Here is a 19,296-nt window from a genome sequence, read left to right as displayed (position 1 = left end):
GCCCATTCCTCGTCGTTCTTTGGAATTAGCCATTCCACAAACGTCATTACACCGTATTTTGCATAAAGACTTGGGTCTTAAGGCCTATAAAGACCAGTTAACACAAGAATTCAAGCCGGCCGATCATCAACAATGTCGTTTCTTTGCTGATTGGGTCCTTGAAATGCATGAAAATGATCCGGAATTTCATCGAAAAATCGTCTTAACTAATGAGGCCCATTTCCACCTTGGTGGTTACGTCAATAAACAAAATTGTCGAATCTGGGGCTCGGAAAACCCAAGAGCTATTGTTGAAAATCCTCTCCATCCTCAATGCGTGACTGTTTGGTGCGGTTTATGATCTGGCGGTGTCATTGGACCTTAGTTTTTCGAAAATGAGGCTGGAGCAACAGTTACGGTGAAAGGATTGCGCTATCGAGAGATGATTAATGATTTTTTATGGCCGGAATCGAATGGTATTGATTTGGACAACGTTTACTTTCGACAAGACGGCGCTACGTGCCACACAAGCAACGAAACCATCGATCTTTTACGGGAAAAATTTCCGAACCGTGTTATCTCTCGAAGAGTTGATCACAATTGAACACCGAGATCTTGTGATTTAACACCTTGCGATACAATTTTTTGCTTGCCCATAAATCATCTGACTGCAAAAACGTCACATAATTTTACCTATAATAAAATTAAACTTTCTGGCTAATATAATACATCATATGCTGCGGAGGAAGGGGCTTTAGAAAGGTCTTAACCGACTCATGCGATCCTGAGTAACTATTCTCATGTTTTTCCTTCGTTCGTTAAAGGAATCTCTCTGTTTTGATCGGTATCGATACTCTACTTTGTTGATAGATTTAGCATCTTTTTAAATTTGTGTCAAAGAGCCAATTGAGCTTTATTCTACGGACCCTCTAACTCACCCAATCAACCCCTGATGACGCAGCATCTCCGAAAACCCCCGAATAAAAATTTTCGAGCGATTTTTCCGGGTTTCCAGTTTATCCGATTCATTTCCTATCTTCCTTGGACTAAGGCCTCATTAACGCGATTCAAGCGAAATGAATCGGAATGTTAGCGTCAATTTATAACTCTAGATGAAACCTATATCCCCCACTACATTCCTGATGCCAAAGAGCAGTCAAACAATGGATTACAAAATACTCTGTCGTCAGTATTCTGCCGATTTTCCCGGTTTTAAATCCTTCGTTTGTCACTGTCATTCCCAGGTATTCGAACTCGACTTTATCAAATCTAAACTACCTATTTTGGTCTGAGGTCACTTTCATTCGGTTGAAGTTATTCAAATCCCTTCCCATCTCCAGATATTTGATCTTTTGTTCATTATTAGTAGTCCATATTCTATTGGTTCCGTTTTAATCCTTTTTCATTCTACTTGAAAGTACCACATCATCTGCATAGGCAAGGATTTGTTGAAAATCATCCCCTGGATGTCACTACTTCTAAGGATCATTTTTAGTGACGAGGTTTATGGATATTTTAAAGAGATTCTTTAATCGAACACATGAAATAAAATTAGGCGTAATTGCTACTTTGAATTCGAGACCTTCGATGAAATTGAAGAAGATATAACCGATTGGTAATTACTATGATTAAAAGTTATAATTCGAAATCAAAGATATTTCAGATCGTATCGATATTTTATATTTTTTTTCATCTAATTGATCTTAATCTAATTGAAAGTACCTAAGTGTTTAAATACGCTGTTTATAGATTAGTCATAAATATTAAAATAGATGTTTACCTAATTAAATTCTTTATTGCGTGTGAAAACAGAATAACTGCGACATAATATAAATTGACAACTTGTTTCGATTCTCCATAACGAGTTCGGCGAACTAATGAATTATATTACAAGATCTGTTATCTCATCAAGACTAATTCAAGTTGAAACCAACGCAAATCTACCCCGAATGTTTCAACTTTGAAATTCTTGTAAATGGAAAATAGCGTTTATTTGGACGTCGTTAAACCAAATCGTGATTCATCGACAGTGAAGTTAAAAACTTTCGATGTTGCCAAACTAGATAAAAACACGCTTTTAGCAATAATCAAAGTATAAAGTAATTCTTTGCGTAAGAATTACTGATGTCACTATTATACAAGCGCGGGGTGGTTTTAAACTAATTTTGCGTTTTTAACCAATAGATCCGAGTCTGATTCCCTCTCCAAGGACTGCCCGAATGATTTTTTAACGAAAATTATTTACCGAGTAGAATTCCTCTCCCCCCATTTTCTTAATAAATCCGAAATAGATCTCTACGGTATTACATCCATCAATAAGTCGTATGATTGATACACAGATGGCGCTACCATTGTCAAATCCATATGACGTTTATGAAGTACCAACTTTAAAAAAACTATGTGTCAAATTTCATGACATTTCTATTAGTCAGTAATAAGTGACAGCCATTTAAACGAAACTACTCTTGTTATTTTTATCATTGCATAATTTATCATTGTTTTTTGATGAAAAAAAAATACTATACAAGCTCAGCAATGACTCAAAATTGTTATTCGCACTCTGCTCCATCGAATTTGTTATTGGTTTGCTGAATTTAAACATGGTCGTATAGACACCGATTATGGTTAACGTTCTGGTCGTCCAAATGAGGTAATTACTGCCGAAAACCTCAAATTGGTTATAACTAATCGTAAATTGAACTTGCGTGTTTCGAAAGTATATCAGAAGGCATTGACATTGACCATGAGACAGCTTTTTCCAGCGTTTACTCACAGTTGATCAAAAACAACAACGTATTGATGTGTTTGGGCATGTTTACACTTTATAAATTAGATTTTTGGCAAAAATAGTTAATCACACGACGTAATAAGTTATGGCGATAGACGGTAGTGTTTTTCGATTGGTATCTTATGTAGGTGACTGAAATATAAACTGAAATAAAAATTAACAGTCTTAACCTAGACCTTCAGGTTGAAAGGCCTGGGTAGAGAAGGATTGAAGGTCGAGGCAACCTTGGGATCCGGGACTTTTTCCTCCACACAACTGATATTTGAATATTTTCAAAAGCACCAACTTCGACAACGGTAGAAACCGATGATTTGGTGATAGTGGGTTCCATGGTCCCTGTTTGCCAAGAACCCTCGGAAGGTTTCCCGCAGGCATTGTCCGCGGAATCTGATTAGGGCTTCGGTACCATTCATCCCTCGGTACAATTCCTTCCGCTTTGGATTGAGCCCATAAAATGAGCGATCACGATCGATTTGGTTGATACAATTTCATTGAAATGTTTATAAAAATAACATGACGAAATAGGAGGATTGGAGGTCGAGGCAACCTTGGAATCCGGTGCTTTTTGCTTTGATTTTGAACTGATATTTGAATATTTTCAAAAGCACCGGCTTCGACAACGTTGGAAACCGTTGATTTGGAGATAGTGGGTTCCATGGTCACGATCTATTAGGTTGGTACAACTTTATTGAAATGTTTCGAAAAATAACTGTACGAAAGAGGTTGTCAGATAATAGTTAAAGTATGTCGCCAAAAGCGGAAAGGAAACTGTTGTTTCCATGTACAGCTAATGAACTCAGAGATGGCGCAGAAGCTCGAGTTGGCTATCTAAAGAAAGTGGTTGGTCTGTGATCGAACCTATTGAGTAAACAATTGGATTTTATCGCCAAAGCAGTTTCATAGGTGCGCTGATAAGAATTTAACAAAGTAGAGTAAGAAATTGTTTGAATTTTTATTGTTAATTAGTTATGTTTATTACTTATACATTCCCCTGTATATTTAAATGTTTTTATATCTATTTTTAAGCTAAAACTAAAAAAAAACTAGAATTTTATTCAATGACTAAATTAATAATATTATAAAAATAGAAATATTTGTAATTACAAACTCATTAAATGAAGTTTTGATTAATATGATTGTTTTCCGTGAACTGCGTACCTTCAAAAGAATCAATAGAAGATGTAATCAGATTTTGCCATTAATAATCGTTTCGAGATGTTAATTTGTAACTGAATCCGCTCACTACTCCTCACAATAAAATGGAACCAATCAAATACACTGCACGCCATTATAAATGCTATAGAAAAAAATTATTAGAGACACTGAAATCTTCGATCTGTTCAGTTTTTCCTAAAGATTTCCTCGAAACATTTGTGGAAAACATAATCCTTAAATTGGAATAAAATATATTGTGGATATTTCTTGCGCAATTTCCTAAATAAATACTTTAATATTGTGATTATGGTGAAGACTAAACACCATTGTAAATTCCATTAACGAAAATTCCGGAATCAAATTATAAAAGATCATATAACAAAGAAATATTTGATATTTTGTAGGGCAGTGTATGAATAGTGATAAATACGTTTTAACAAACGACAATAACTAACCAGGATATTCACATACGCTGAAATCATTAACAGTTTTTTTTTGGTAGCGCAAATGTTATCATGCATCTTAATTTTTTTTTACAAATGATGATATTCCACCAAATATTTACTAATCCATTCAGTAATTGCACCGCTTTATTAGATGATTTAGATCGTGGATTATTCGGTTCAGCTGGTTTTCAGCCACTCTTCAACTTAGAAGATATTTTTTGCTTAACTCTATATCTAATTGACCTGCATCTAAAATACGTACAATCTTCCCAGGGCACATTTATTTTCTAGAGGATTTTGCTCCACTTCCCAAAGTGGTATCCTGAACCAATTTAATATTGTTTCTGTACATATGAAGAAGTTTCTAAACTTCTTACTGATATAGTTATGAATCTTTTGGATTTTTTTAAGCCTGGGGTGATTCTCCAGTAAACTGCATCTGATTCTTCAGCCATTTCGTTCTGAAAACATTCCAGAAGAACTGACAAACAAGTACTGGTTATAATATTAATTACAGATGACGCTTGAAGCAGAAATAACTATTGACAAAAATAAATGTACGAGAATTCCTATGCCTCAATTTAAACATGTCGTACCTTGTGAAGTCTAGACTCTAAATCAACGAAGAGGACTTCCATTCAATCATTTTCTTTTTGTTTGTTAACGATACGGTACGTTTTTTATATTGAATAATATGCTTTTAATGTGGAAACCAATCACCAAGTTTGAGTTGCATTATAAACAGCTTATTTGTGCACTCAAGGGTATAAATTTGTATACTTTTGAAAATATCATTTTAAACTGTAGTACAATTTTGTAATAGCCGACATTAGTTGCTTTCCAATTGCACAATTTGAGCTCACAGCTGCGCAAAACTTCGAATGCTTGTTCCAAATTGTCATTTTCGACATCTGCGCGTTTTCCCTTTGCCCCTAAAGCATCAAATAAACGATTTTTTTTAGGTAAAAAGCAAGCACAAGACCCTATTACACTCGAGTAGTGCCTGTCGTATGGAGATGCCTGTAGATATCGATCTTGAACTTCTGTAGGTTGTAGTGTTCGGTCAAAACGTTTCTTGGTTAGCTTGGTAGCTAATTCTACAGTCTTGCATTTTGACATTATTAGAAACAAAAGTTTGAAGCAGCCGGGAAAGACACAGTTTATGATCCAACACAGCGTTGGTTTAATCGTTTTAATATTGGAGATTTGACGCTTGAAGATCGCTCGCGCTGAGGTCGTGCACCTGCGTGGAATATTAAACTTACAAGGGAAGCAGTAAAAAACTCACCTGGTACCAGCTCCTGTCGATTATCTGAGTCCCTTGGACCTCTTAAGAGACCATACTGCACATTTTGAAAGCATTAGGTAAGATCTATAACAGTTTTTGGAAACTATGTTCGGAAACTAACCCGGATCACGTCCATTTTTGGTTAGGATAGGATCCTTTCTAGCCTAGTTAACCAGAGGGTGAATGCGATCAGCTGGTTCATTTTCTATGGTTTTCTACCAACAATTCAAACGAGCAGCGTTATTTATAGGTTACTTTTCAGCATAAAAATAGTTTATTTGTATTGAACTTCAGTGCAAAATGCTTGTAAGTGAGTAGATCGTTGATAAATGCTCAATATAAATTATTAAACATCTAGAATAAACGCATAAAAAAGTAATAGAAAAATAAGATCTTGTAGATCATGTTTTATATTTAAAATTATACGACGTTCGTATTGGAATTGTGATCTAAATCTTGTTCTGAATTGGGATCCGCTATCAGCAGCAGACGTTTCTATCATTTAACGCTCCTTTCCATGAGTATTGAGCGTGGAGTTGAGTTTAGTTACTAAATTATGAATATCTTGTTTCGATTCCCCAATATTTACCATTTGATGTATCGATCACTCAAATATTGTTGTGTATCTGTTGTGATTATGAAGGTTTACTTTATTTTGAAATCATTCCAGATCGTCGAGATATAAATGCCGAGGTACAGCGCGACAATTTATTGCATCTAATCCTAAAAAATGGTTTTACTAATGCCTCAAAACGTTGAATTAATACTATAGGATACGATGGGCTATACTTCGAATATTAAACCTCTCTTTTAGTATGATTACTTAATAAACATTGGAAAGCGATATTATTTATAAGACACCCTCTATATATTGAGAAATTAATTCACGCTTAGACGAACCAAAGTTTAAAAGGATTCAAAAATAATATTAGTTTGTAAGATAATTAGATTGGTGGAATGTTTGGGCTAATGAAGAGTATTTCTTGTAGATGGTCCATATCATCCTTGTTAAAAGTTACCTTGACTATTGTAATTATCTGTACTTTGATTTGACAACCAAAATCAAATTACAATCAAGAGTTTAAGATAGAAACAAATGGTAGGGGTACAGCGTATTTCGGCAGGAACTATAAAAATCAATTTCAAAATACGGTTAATCATAACATTTTGACTTCTCTTCAACTGAAGTTAGAAAAAACCTCCAGAAATGAAACAAGTAAGTTTACTGGGTTTTGCATGGTATATTGTTTGTTTTGTTTGTGAGTGAATCTACAAGTTTGATTTGAATTTTTACATATTTAAATACCTAAAATCCTTTTCGCAATCTTATATATTAAAAAAATTGATGATTTCCATTCCGAGTCCGTTCAGGCGTTCTACCCAACCGATTTGCTTAATTTTTTTTTTCAATGAAAGGTACTGATGCACAGATCAGCCATCAACCATCGGATTTCATCTAATTTTCACCATTCTCAAGTTATACTCAAATGCGATTTCCTCCTATACATCACTTATAGGAGTGTTTCACATACACACGTTCTATCCTCAATATCTCAGGCTCTATTCAAGATAGAGACTTCGTTTTGGTTTAAGAACACTCGCTGAAACACCTTCTTTCTTTTGAGTTTTTGAACACTTAAATAGGTTGAGTTTGAGAGGAGCTAGGCGCGGACATTCAATGTGGAGTTATGGATTTTTGTAGGTTTTTGGCAATTTTTCTACATTCAAAGAACTATATCGCAGGTTCTAATATAGCTACAGAATTCGTTTTGGTTTGAGAACCCTCGCTGAAACACCTTCTTTCTTTTGAGTTTTTGAACACTTAAATCGGTTGAATTGGAGAGGAGCTAGGCGCGGACATTCAATGTGGAGTTATGGATTTTTGGCAATTTTTCTACATTCAAAGATCTATATCTCAGGTTCTAATATAGCTACAAAGTTCGTTTTGGTTTAAGAACACTTGCCAAAATACCCTCTTTCTTTTGAGTTTTTGAACACTTAAATTGGTTGAGTTGAAGAGGAGCTAGGCGCGGACATTCAATGTGGAGTTATAGATTTTTGGCAATTTTTCTACATTCAAAGATCTATATCTCAGGTTCTAATATAGCTACAAAGTTCGTTTTGGTTTAAGAAAACTTGCCAAAATACCCTCTTTCTTTTGAGTTTTTGAACACTTAAATTGGTTGAGTTGAAGAGGAGCTAGGCGCGGACATTCAATGTGGAGTTATAGATTTTTGGCAATTTTTCTACATTCAAAGATCTATATCTCAGGTTCTAATATAGCTACAGAGTTCGTTTTGGTTTAATAACACTCGCTGAAACACCCTCTTTCTTTTGAGTTGTTGAACACTTAAATCGGTTGAATTGGAGAGGAGCTAGGCGCGGACATTCAATGTGGAGTTATGGATTTTTGTAGATTTTGGCAATTTTTCTACATTCAAAGATCTATATCTCAGGTTCCAATTCTATTATTATGTATTAAAAAAGTTCCTCCTTAGCCTAATATTGATTAGAATAATAATTTCCACGTAAAAATTAAGATTTTTCACAAAGATACACTTTTTAGGCTTGATATTAAGCCTTTTACATTTATTTAATTATACTTTGATATGAATTTAATTTATTTTTATTTAAATTTAATTTAAACATCTTTTATTTCAGATAATAATAATACCAGTGCTATTCATTGTTGCTTTCGGAGCTAAATTGAATCAGTACTTACCACCCAGACCAGAAACCGACAATATACAGTTTCAACCACCAGCATTACCGAATCAACCGATCCCTTCTAGTAACTTACCTGAACGACAGTTTGGACCTTCAAAAGCTTCCGAACAATCTGGACAATCTAAGAGTCCGTTTGGACAATTTGCTAAAAAAAATTCACCAAATCTAGGTTACAATCAAGTTGGGCAGCTTCCCAAAAATAACGTTAATATAGCCCCAGAACAATATGAACAAACTTCTAATCCTTTCGGACAATTTTCTCAGAAAAATACTTTTAATACCAACAATGGTAACCCCAGCAGACAGTATTTACCTCCCAATAATAAAGATACTTCTGTACAAAGTTCAAATTCAGTTGGACAATTCCAAATTCCCAGTTTTAATTCTAATGGATATAACAAAGAAGAAAATAAAGGTTTAAATCCTAAAGCTAATTCACAAATCAACTCATTTGGACAGTTTCCTAATCAAAGGCAAGGTTATAATGTACCAGCTGGTGAGTTCAACGGACAATTTCCTGCTGGGCAAAGTATCACTGGACCTCAATCAGCTCCAGTAGGCTTAATCAGATCCGAATTCAAACCTGATTCTGGTGATGGATATTACAATTATTTATACGAAACAGAAAATGGAATCACTGCTGAAGAAGAGGGTGGTGAAAAGAATGACGGAAAATCGGCTCAAGGTAGTTTTTCCTATACTTCGCCTGAGGGTGAACAAATTACGATAGAATATACCGCTGATGCAAATGGATTTGTCCCTAAAGGGTCCTACGTACCTGAGATTCCTGAAGCCATTGCGAAGTCTATTGAATTGAATAAAGCTGCTGAAGCTCGAGGAGAATATAACGAAGGCTCCTATAGAGATGAATACAATGACGATTCCAATGGAAACAAAGGAAATGCTCAATTTAGCTCGTTCCAAGGTCCTAATGCTTATGGATACCAAAAATCTGGACCTACTAGAAACAATAATTTCGCGGACCAAGGTACTTTTGCTTCTGAAGATAACAAACAAGTTTCTCCATTTGGACAGCAAAGCAATGGCATTTCTTCATATGACCAGAAAATTAATGGAGTTCCGAAAACTTTAGCACAACAAAGTTATAGATCTCAAACACCTCCAGGGCAAAAAGGAACCCAACAAAATAACAAACAATTACAATCTTCTTTGAGACAACAAAACAATGGTCCTAAAACATCTTTTGGACAAAATTATGGCAGTAACCAATATTCGGCACCTGTTGAAACCAACATTCCTGATCAAGGTACTTTTGCTTCCCAGCAAAACAAACAAGTAACACCATTTGGGCAACAAAACAATATTCCTTCCACTTCTTTTGTACCTTACAATAAAGCCCCAGTCACTTCTTCTGGAAATAATAATGATCTTCGTCCTTCTGGACAACAATATAATGTTCCAGCTACTTCTTTTGGACAGCAAACTAATGTACCTAAAACTTCTTTTGAACAAAACAATGATGATATCAATGGCTACCAATATGCTGCACCTGGAAAGAATAACTTTGCTGATCAAGGTTCTTTTGCTTCTCAGCAAAGTAAACAAGTAACTTCATTTGGACAACAAAACAATGTTCCTTCTACTGCTTTTGGAAGTCCAAATAAATTTCCTTCTACCTCATTTGGTAATAATAATAATGTGGGTACTTTTAGACCACAAAACGAAGGACCAAAAACTTATGGACAAAGCAATGACGATATTAATGGTTACGAACAATCGGCACCTGGTAATTATAACTTTGCTGATCAAGGTACTTTTGCTTCTCAACAAAACAAGCAAATAACTCCATTCGGACATCAAAACAATTCACCTGCTACATCTTTTGGATCTCAAAATAAAGCTCCATCTACTTCATTTGAGGATAATGTTTCTTTTAAGCAACAAAACAAAGGGCCTAACGTGAACTTCCAGTATGACGAACCTTCTGGACAATATGGGACCGTACAGGATAGTCAGGGTGGATATAAATATTAAGACTACCATTATTTTTATCTACAGTTCTGTAAATTATAATTATTCTGATTATGTAAATAAATGCCTAATAATTTATATTATAATTGTTTCAATTTATATCAAACAGACTCGTTGTTTCTACAAACATATAGTTTTTTCAATATCAATTGCAGGAACGGCAACGGCAAGACAGAACGGCACTCATACCAAATTAAGAAATGAAAAATAATGTTTACTCCCCGTATAAAATTCGTTAAACATCCAACAAACCTTCAGTCCACGTGGACTCATCATCTCCAATGTTTACCAATGACAACATCAAATCGTAAACCTAAATGCATTTCTATTGGACGAAACTGTCGAAAGGCGTATGTACACAATTTCTTTGAAGTATTCCCGCTAGACAGTCTGCGATAAGCAGTGGCGTGGGCGAATGAAGACAATGAAATTGTACAATGTACTGAGTACAGAGACAGTTTGAATTTAATAATAAAAATTATTATAGCAATCTTATAATGCAATCATAATAAGAATTGCTGAATTAACAAGAGTAAATAAATTTTCCATTTATCGATTAGTCACGAAAGGAGTTGCTGTGGATCATTCACAGAACCGAAAAACATGTAAAGAAAAATTAAAATCAGTTGACACAGCTACTCAAGATTTTATAAGTAGGACAATTTATAGTTTATATAAGGAAAATTACTTACAATTAAACCAGTTTAGAAACATTGCGTCAAGTTTTGTCAGCATGTGGTTTTAAACATAAACAAACTGAATAAACGGATGGCAATAACCGAATCGTCAAAGATGGTTCGATGGAGACAAGAACTACCAAAGTTCTAATAGACAAATGGGGTACAAAAAGAGCTCAGTTCACGTCTGGTATCCTGTTTAAACCAAACTATCTTACAGACAGGTACATTTTACTCGTCTATTTACGTTTTATAATTTAATATTTAAGTTGTAGCAAGTTAGGTAGAGGTATAATAATGATTTTTTTCATAATGTCTAAGATATAAATATTTTTAAGGGTATTTAAATGAATGATAAATTTATAAAATGAAGTATCTACGCCTTTGATAGATCAAACAAAATTGTCGGCAATAGTTTTTATAATCTGTAATTGATATTGGGAGAACTAAAACAGTTTGTTCGTTTGGCCATTCCATGACTACAAAATTTTGTAGCAAAATCCCATGTGTCGATGGCAAACTCAAACTTTTTTATCATATGTCAATGTCAATATGGCGCCTCGTTATGACGTTATTCCGAAAACATCATTAATAACAAAGAACATGCTTTTACGCCATGTTGTCTCAATCTACGTGAGGCACCGTTATATTCCAGCTCGATTATGACCAATTTTTTTGCATATTACAAAACGAGAGACATCATCCACCTAACCTAACCAGATTTGGCTCCCTGTGACTTTCTACTTTTTTCAAAACGCGCGAAAAAACCTTGTGGGTGTGTGTACTCTTATTTGCGACTTTTAGGCAGTTCACTGGATCCTTAACCACACTTAACATCTATCCAAGGAAATAAGCAAGAAGCTGTATATAGGTTGAGTGCGCTCCTAGTGATAAATGCATTCCGTACGGCTTCGAAAGAGGTCATCGCGAAAATTTCATGATTATTAGATAATTGATTCTCCGGAATGCCTAGCTTGCAGCGGAGCAAACGAAGACGCGAAGGAGTGTCCAATATTTAAGACATGAGCTGGAAACCACGCTGAATCGAGGCATAACCCTTGATACCTTGGTCGAGGCAACGCTTAGCTCTGAAGACAAATGGAATGCAACGACAACTTCCACCACCAAAGTTCTCCGGGATCTGCGACGCGAAAATCGAAGTAGGACGTTCACGAGGTGTCAGACTATGTTCCCTACAACGACGAAGAAAAAAAGGGCCAAGGGAAGTGCATCTATTGCCCAACAATAAACGACAATGGGGATGTACACCATATCAAAACCGAGAAGGAGTTTTCCAAGAGAAGGCTTGATTCTCCGGAATGCCTAGCTTGCAGCGGAGCAAACGAAGACGCGAAGGAGTGTCCAATATTTGAGACATGAGCTGGAAACCACGCTGAATCGAGGCATAACCCTTGATACCTTGGTCGAGGCAACGCTTAGCTCTGAAGACAAATGGAATGCAACGACAACTTCCACCACCAAAGTTCTCCGGGATCTGCGACGCGAAAATCGAAGTAGGACGTTCATGAGGTGTCAGACTATGTTCCCTACAACGACGAAGAAAAAAAGGGCCAAGGGAAGTGCATCTATTGCCCAACAATAAACGACAATGGGGATGTACACCATATCAAAACCGAGAAGGAGTTTTCCAAGAGAAGGCTTGATTCTCCGGAATGCCTAGCTTGCAGCGGAGCAAACGAAGACGCGAAGGAGTGTCCAATATTTGAGACATGAGCTGGAAACCACGCTGAATCGAGGCATAACCCTTGATACCTTGGTCGAGGCAACGCTTAGCTCTGAAGACAAATGGAATGCAACGACAACTTCCACCACCAAAGTTCTCCGGGATCTGCGACGCGAAAATCGAAGTAGGACGTTCACGAGGTGTCAGACTATGTTCCCTACAACGACGAAGAAAAAAAGGGCCAAGGGAAGTGCATCTATTGCCCAACAAGAAACGACAATTGGAATGTACACCATGTCAAAACCGAGAAAGAGTTTTCCAAGAGAAGGCTTGATTCTCCGGAATGCCTAGCTTGCAGCGGAGCAAACGAAGACGCGAAGGAGTGTCCAATATTTGAGACATGAGCTGGAAACCACGCTGAATCGAGGCATAACCCTTGATACCTTGGTCGAGGCAACGCTTAGCTCTGAAGACAAATGGAATGCAACGACAACTTCCACCACAAAGTCATCCGTTCCCTACAACAACGAAGAACAAAAAGGGCCAAAGGAAGTGCATCTATTGCCCAACAAGAAACGACAATTGGAATGTACACCATATCAAAACCAAGAAGGAGTTTCTCTAAAAGAAGGCTTGATAAAAAGGGTTTTTATCTTTGATTCTATTAGATCTACGATTCTAATTTTTACATTCTCGTTTTTCAAACACTTACACTAAAAAAAGTAAACTATTATTTCACCATTGATGATTCAATCATGTCGTCAATTATAAATTTGTTTGATTAATTTTAAAAAATAATTGTCTATTGATGTCGATAGTGAACGGAGGTTTTTTAATATGTAGTGTAGTATAATTTAAAATACCACGAGATATTCGTACAATAAACTTTAATAAGCAATCTGGATATTCATCATACGCGAGTACATCATTCAAGTAGCATAAATACAATCGTGATTCCTACTGTTCCACCGAATATAATTCCACCAAAAAATAGATGTGAAAAAAAAAAAGATTTAGTTCTACGAAAAATGTAGAAGAAATTGATGAAATAACAAAAAAACTGTCAAAAATATAAAATAGATTTGGATTTTATAGAGGGTAGAAAGAAGGAGAAGCTGTATACGATAAATAACAGTTCAAAAACCTTCCAGAATGTAGAGTTCAAAAATTCAATATCATAATTCAGTATTAAAAATTACCACAATTCGCGTTGTACAAAAGGATGAAAAGATCTCCAAGGCGCAAATAATATTTGGCGCTTCCTTTAAAACTTACCCTGAATCTACCCTGATTTAACACATTTTGACAGACACTTTTCATATACAGAGATTGAACTTCTTCTCTCCACCCTCCGTATTGGATTTATATCGAATTTTTCAAATAAGAAAATTTTTAAAAACTCAACCGAATTTAGTTGAAAATAAAAAAGTAAGTCATCACACCAACCCGGTTGAAAAATATTAATGAATTTCAATCGAATTGTCAGCATCAATCAATTGACAAAAGTAAGAACTGTCATTACTTGTCAAAATTCAAAAATACCGCCAATTGTTTTCTATATTTCTGTCAGCATATTATTGATAACGGGTAGACAGCTGCACGCCATCTATCGGCACCGATTATAATTAAAAATAATGGTGTGACGTGGCGCCGAACCGCTCGCCATCTACCGACATCGATCATGTAATGTAGTTGAAACTATGGAGTGACCGGTACCAAGCCATACGCCATCTAACGGTGCCGATCACAATTTAATGTTATGAAAGCGAGTGCTCCATCTATTATTGACTAGACGTGAACTATGTCCCAGATATTTCTGAAAAAAGAAGTTAGCTGTAACTAGACATGAGTTTCTACAATATTCTACAGTTAAATAGAAGGCAGGAGCTCGCAGTAACGTGATATCTCGTGTAATATTAGTTATTGCAATGTTTGTAGTGTGGTAATTAGTTTAATAAATGATCTAATGATGTTTTAATGAAGTGGAAACTATGATGTGACCGAAACCAAGACATACGCCATCTAACGGCGCCGGTTACAATTTAATGTAATGGAATGTAACGGAAAGCTGCAGATATTTCTAGAAGAAGTAACTAGACATGAGTTTCTATGCTCTAGTGTTATTATAAAGGCACATATAAAACAGAATCTCGCAGTAACGAGTTAGTTGTATATTTAACACTTAAAGTGAATGGTATAATGAAGTTTTAAGTGTAAAATTAACGTGTGCAATTTTATCCACGAACCTAAACCCGAGTTCAATATTTTTTATGTAATTCGATATCATTTAAGGTTGAATCCGACAAATCTGAGATCAATAAAATCGGTCCAACCATACTTGCGTTATGATTTTTCTATATCCTTACCTACATTGGTGGAATGAACAAGCCGAAAAAAAAAACAAGTAAATGGTCCATTTCGTCCTCATTAACAATCGCCTTGACTATTGTAATCATCAGTATATTAAGATGATGGTTAATATTGAAAAAATAGTGGGAGAATATCATATTTCGTTAATAACTATAAAAACAAATTTAAAAAGACAGTTCAATCAGAACATTTCGTCTTCTCCTCAACTCATAACAAGAGAAATGAAACAAGTAAGAAGGTTTTTTTGTTACAATATCCATTGGTGAAGAAATGCTATTGAAAATACGGATTGTAAATAATAGTTTTCATAATAATAATCGTATTTCATTTTATTTTTAGATGATAATACTATTACTTCTGTTTGTCTCCGCTTTTGGAGCTAAACTGAATCAGTACCTTCCTCCTAGACCAGAAGCTGACAACATTCAATTCCAGCCACCAGCACTACCGAATTCCGCAAATCAATTTGGAGCTTCCAAAGTATCCGGACAATCAACGGGTTCGTTTGGACAATTTCCTCAAAAACAACAAACTGGTACATTCGGACAGACTAACGTTAATACTGTTTCGGAACAATCTGGACAAATTTCTACTCCATTTGGTTTCAATACAGAAAATTTACAATCTCAAAGCCCCAGTTTGAGCTCCAATGGGTACAAACAAGACGAAAGTTTAGGATCCAAATTTGAACCACAAAACACCAACTCATTTGAACAATTTTCTAATCAAAGACAAGATAATTCTGTAGTACCATCTGCTAACGGTTTGAGTCAACCAGCTGGTGTGTTCAATGGACATTTTACCAGTAGTACTGGACCTCAATTAGCTCCAATTGGTATAATCAGATCAGAAATCAACCCAGATGCTGGTGATGGACATTACAGTTACCTGTACGAAACAGAAAATGGTATTACTGCTCAAGAAGAAGGTTTTGAAACAAACAACGGAAAATCTGCTCAAGGCAGCTTCTCTTATACATCACCAGAAGGTGAAATAATTACTTTGGAATATACCGCCGATGCAAACGGATTTGTTCCTAGAGGATCCCACGTACCTGAGATTCCTGAAGCTATTGCAAGGTCTATTGAACTAAATAAAGCTGCTGAAGCTCGAGGAGAATATAACGAAGGTTCCTATAGAGATGAATACAATGATGAATCTAATGGAAACAAAGAAAACGCTCAATTGAACTCAGTACAAGATCCTAACGCTTATGGATACCAAAAATCTGAACTTACTAGAAACAATAATTTCTCTAACCAAGGTACTTTGACTGCTGAAGGAAATAATCAAATTTCTCCTTTTGGACAACAAAATAAAGTCATTTCTTCAATTAATGGAGTGCCGAAAACATTTGGTCAGCAAAATTACGAATCTCTTACACCTTTCGAGCAAAAAGGAACCCAACAATTACTATTTCCTTTTGGACAACAAAATAATGGACCTAAAACCTCTTTTGAGCAAAACAGCAAGCAACTAAATCCATTTGGGCAACAAAATAACGTTCCTTCAACTTCTTTTGTATCTCAAAATGAAGCTCCATCTAGTTATTATGGTAATAATTATAATACACGCACTTTAGGACAACAAAAGAATGAACCTGAAATATCTTTTGAACGAAACAACAACGATTACCAATATTCGACAGCTGGTAATACCAAAGTTGGTGAACAACAATTAACTCCATTTGGACAACAAAACAACGCTCCTTCCACTTCTTTTGCATCTCAAAATAATGAACCTGAAATATCAAACAAATTTGCTCCTAACTATGAAGCTTCAGGAATAACATTTTCAGCAAATAACTTCAGCTTGCAGAAAAACGGACCTAAAAGACCTTCTGGACAATATGAAGGAACTGTTCAAGATAACCAAGGTGGATATAAATATTAAGAAAAAAAAATGTTCTTCTTATGTATAATTTTTTTATTTATAATTATTCTGAATGTGTGAATAAATATCTAATTTAAATTTATTTTTATGTATAATTAAGTTGATTTCGCCCTCTAGTTTTAATTTAAAATATTATAAAAATGTCAGCCTTATACAAATTACAGAAAATAACAAACCAAGTTTAAATTAAAATGATACCGTAAGAGGTCGCTTGAGAAAATGTTCTGGCTATTAAACCATCAAAATTTGATATAAACATCAATTATTTACAAATTTAGTGAAAAGTGAACTAATTAACACTATTGCACCTTTTAAATGTCCTTAAAAAGTAACAATCTGTTGATATACCTGTTGATTTATATTTGAATAGTGAAAATGTATATATCAAATGAATGTTGTGAATATAGGTTATGTTGAACAAATAATGGTGTTATTTTTATAAAAAAATGAGTTATATATCGGATCCTCCTCCAAAAGAACCAACATTAGAACAGCATATGATAGAGTTTGGAAAAGTTACAGCTGCTTCAATAAAAGTACAACTTTATTGTATTCTCCTGTCACGGTTTCCTTATTTAATTTTATATACTTTCAGAGCTGTATTGATCCCAATAGGAAGTACTTGATACTACAAGGAAATAAAATAGCACAAATTTTCATTAAGAATGCATTCGAATTTTTTGAAAAACATTTTCCTAATAAAAATCCTCATACTGTAAGTAAATTGATGTGTGTAATTAAATTAGTAGTTTGTTTCTTTTAGTTAACAGCAAGATGCTTGCAAATCAACGTAACCGCTGTTAGAAAATTCAAAAAGGGACCAACGGAAAAATCTATAAGTCAAAAACCATATGGTAGGAAATCCAAAAGTGAGAATGAAGTAAAAAAAGAAACTAAAAAAAAATCTGATACTGGGAGTAAAAAAAGTGGAGAAAAAATGGTGAAACAAGGTGGAATATTACCACCGCCAACACATTCAACCCAAAATTTAAACTATCAATCCAATGAAACAACTGTTCAAGAACAACCTTCATTTGTGTCTCAAGGAAATAGAGAATTTAGTTCCCTACAAGTTCCCATGTTTTCAATTACTTCTCAAAATAATATTTATTCATATTCATCTAAACACGCGAATTACATTGTCCAAAAACAAATCTCTTCTCAAGAAACTATGAATACGTTATCTAAACCCTCTATACCTGATATATTTCATTTAAGCCCTGAACCTCAATATGGAGCACCATCGGTAGCTGTAGCTACTAATATTAATCAAAAAAACAATTTGCAACATCTATCACAAAATCCGAATAATTTTATTAAACAATTTAATACTGAACAAGAGGGATATAGATATCAGAGTGCAGATGTTCCTGACAATGGTAGCCATACAAAAGATGTTGATTGTTTACAAAAACAATACAATTTTGGAAATTTGCAAACCAATCAAAATAGTTATAAATATTAAATCATTTATGTGAAAAGATAATTTTATTAATAAAAGTTGAATTTTGTGCCTTTAATAATATACAGAAGCTTGAAATTTCAATAATTTTTATACATATTATATTGATTTTTAATATATAATAGCCATATTATTACACTTTATTTTAATTAATTATATTTTGTATTTCAATTTAAACTAATAGTGTAATAAATATATTTTTATATCAGTTTTCTTTTTTCTTTGTCAAAAATTACTAAAAAACTAAATCACTGATCATATAGTCTAACATCCAGCCGCAAAATTAATGCACTCATCCTAACCAAATTTTTACGCAAATTTATGATACGAGAATATATAGGGTGATCCGCATAAGAACCTACACAGAGTACTGGCGTATAATGCCGGTACCACACGATGCGTCCAATGCTTCCAACATTGGTTAGGTTAGGTGATGCATCGTGTGGTCGTAGTGCGCATGTCATTCGATAAATGTTTTTCTTCCAACATTGAAACCAATACTTGCAACACTACACACACTTTTTTAACTTTTGCACGAGAATGGTGTGTGTTTTGTATGGAAAACCTAAGTTGCCAGTTTATTTTAAAAGAATTTATATCTGTTGTATGCTATTTACCACGTTTTTATTTCTTTAGATAATGTTCCAGCCTTCGACCAATATTCAGCTAACATTGGAAGGTGAATGTTGGCACAAATGTTGGACGCCGAAAAGTGCATACCATAATTTACTCAACGAAAAATACAGTGCAATATTTTTTCATCTGAAATTTATATTTTTTTCGAAATCGTATCTTGGGATGCATGGGACACCTACCAATCAAATGTAAAGTGTCT

General features: G+C 34.7%; 3 protein-coding genes across 3 annotated transcripts; all 3 read left to right on the top strand.

Annotated features, from left to right (window-relative positions):
• Nucleotides 1–3,511: 3,511 nt before the first annotated feature.
• LOC130903666 (GATA zinc finger domain-containing protein 14-like) lies at nt 3,512–10,378 on the top strand. The gene is made up of 2 exons (XM_057815892.1): nt 3,512–3,607; nt 8,318–10,378. Exons 1-2 carry the CDS (start codon nt 3,512–3,514, stop codon nt 10,376–10,378), a joined length of 2,157 nt encoding a protein of 718 aa, XP_057671875.1.
• A 4,917-nt stretch (nt 10,379–15,295) lies between these two features.
• Nucleotides 15,296–17,081, top strand: LOC130903637 (type-2 histone deacetylase 1-like). The gene is made up of 2 exons (XM_057815860.1): nt 15,296–15,336; nt 15,446–17,081. Exons 1-2 carry the CDS (start codon nt 15,328–15,330, stop codon nt 16,997–16,999), a joined length of 1,563 nt encoding a protein of 520 aa, XP_057671843.1. The 5' UTR covers nt 15,296–15,327; the 3' UTR covers nt 17,000–17,081.
• A 148-nt stretch (nt 17,082–17,229) lies between these two features.
• On the top strand, nt 17,230–18,582 carry LOC130903742 (uncharacterized). Its single transcript, XM_057815992.1, has 4 exons — nt 17,230–17,327; nt 17,407–17,535; nt 17,595–17,714; nt 17,763–18,582. The coding sequence occupies exons 2-4, from the start codon at nt 17,446–17,448 to the stop codon at nt 18,462–18,464; spliced, it is 912 nt and encodes a 303-aa protein (XP_057671975.1). The 5' UTR covers nt 17,230–17,327; nt 17,407–17,445; the 3' UTR covers nt 18,465–18,582.
• The last annotated feature ends 714 nt before the right edge of the window (nt 18,583–19,296 follow it).

Source organism: Diorhabda carinulata, chromosome 2, assembly GCF_026250575.1.
Source record: "Diorhabda carinulata isolate Delta chromosome 2, icDioCari1.1, whole genome shotgun sequence".
In the NCBI taxonomy this organism is placed as follows: Eukaryota; Metazoa; Arthropoda; class Insecta; order Coleoptera; family Chrysomelidae; genus Diorhabda; species Diorhabda carinulata.
Note: the sequence above shows the minus strand (reverse complement) of the source record. Positions and strands in the feature narration are given on the sequence as shown.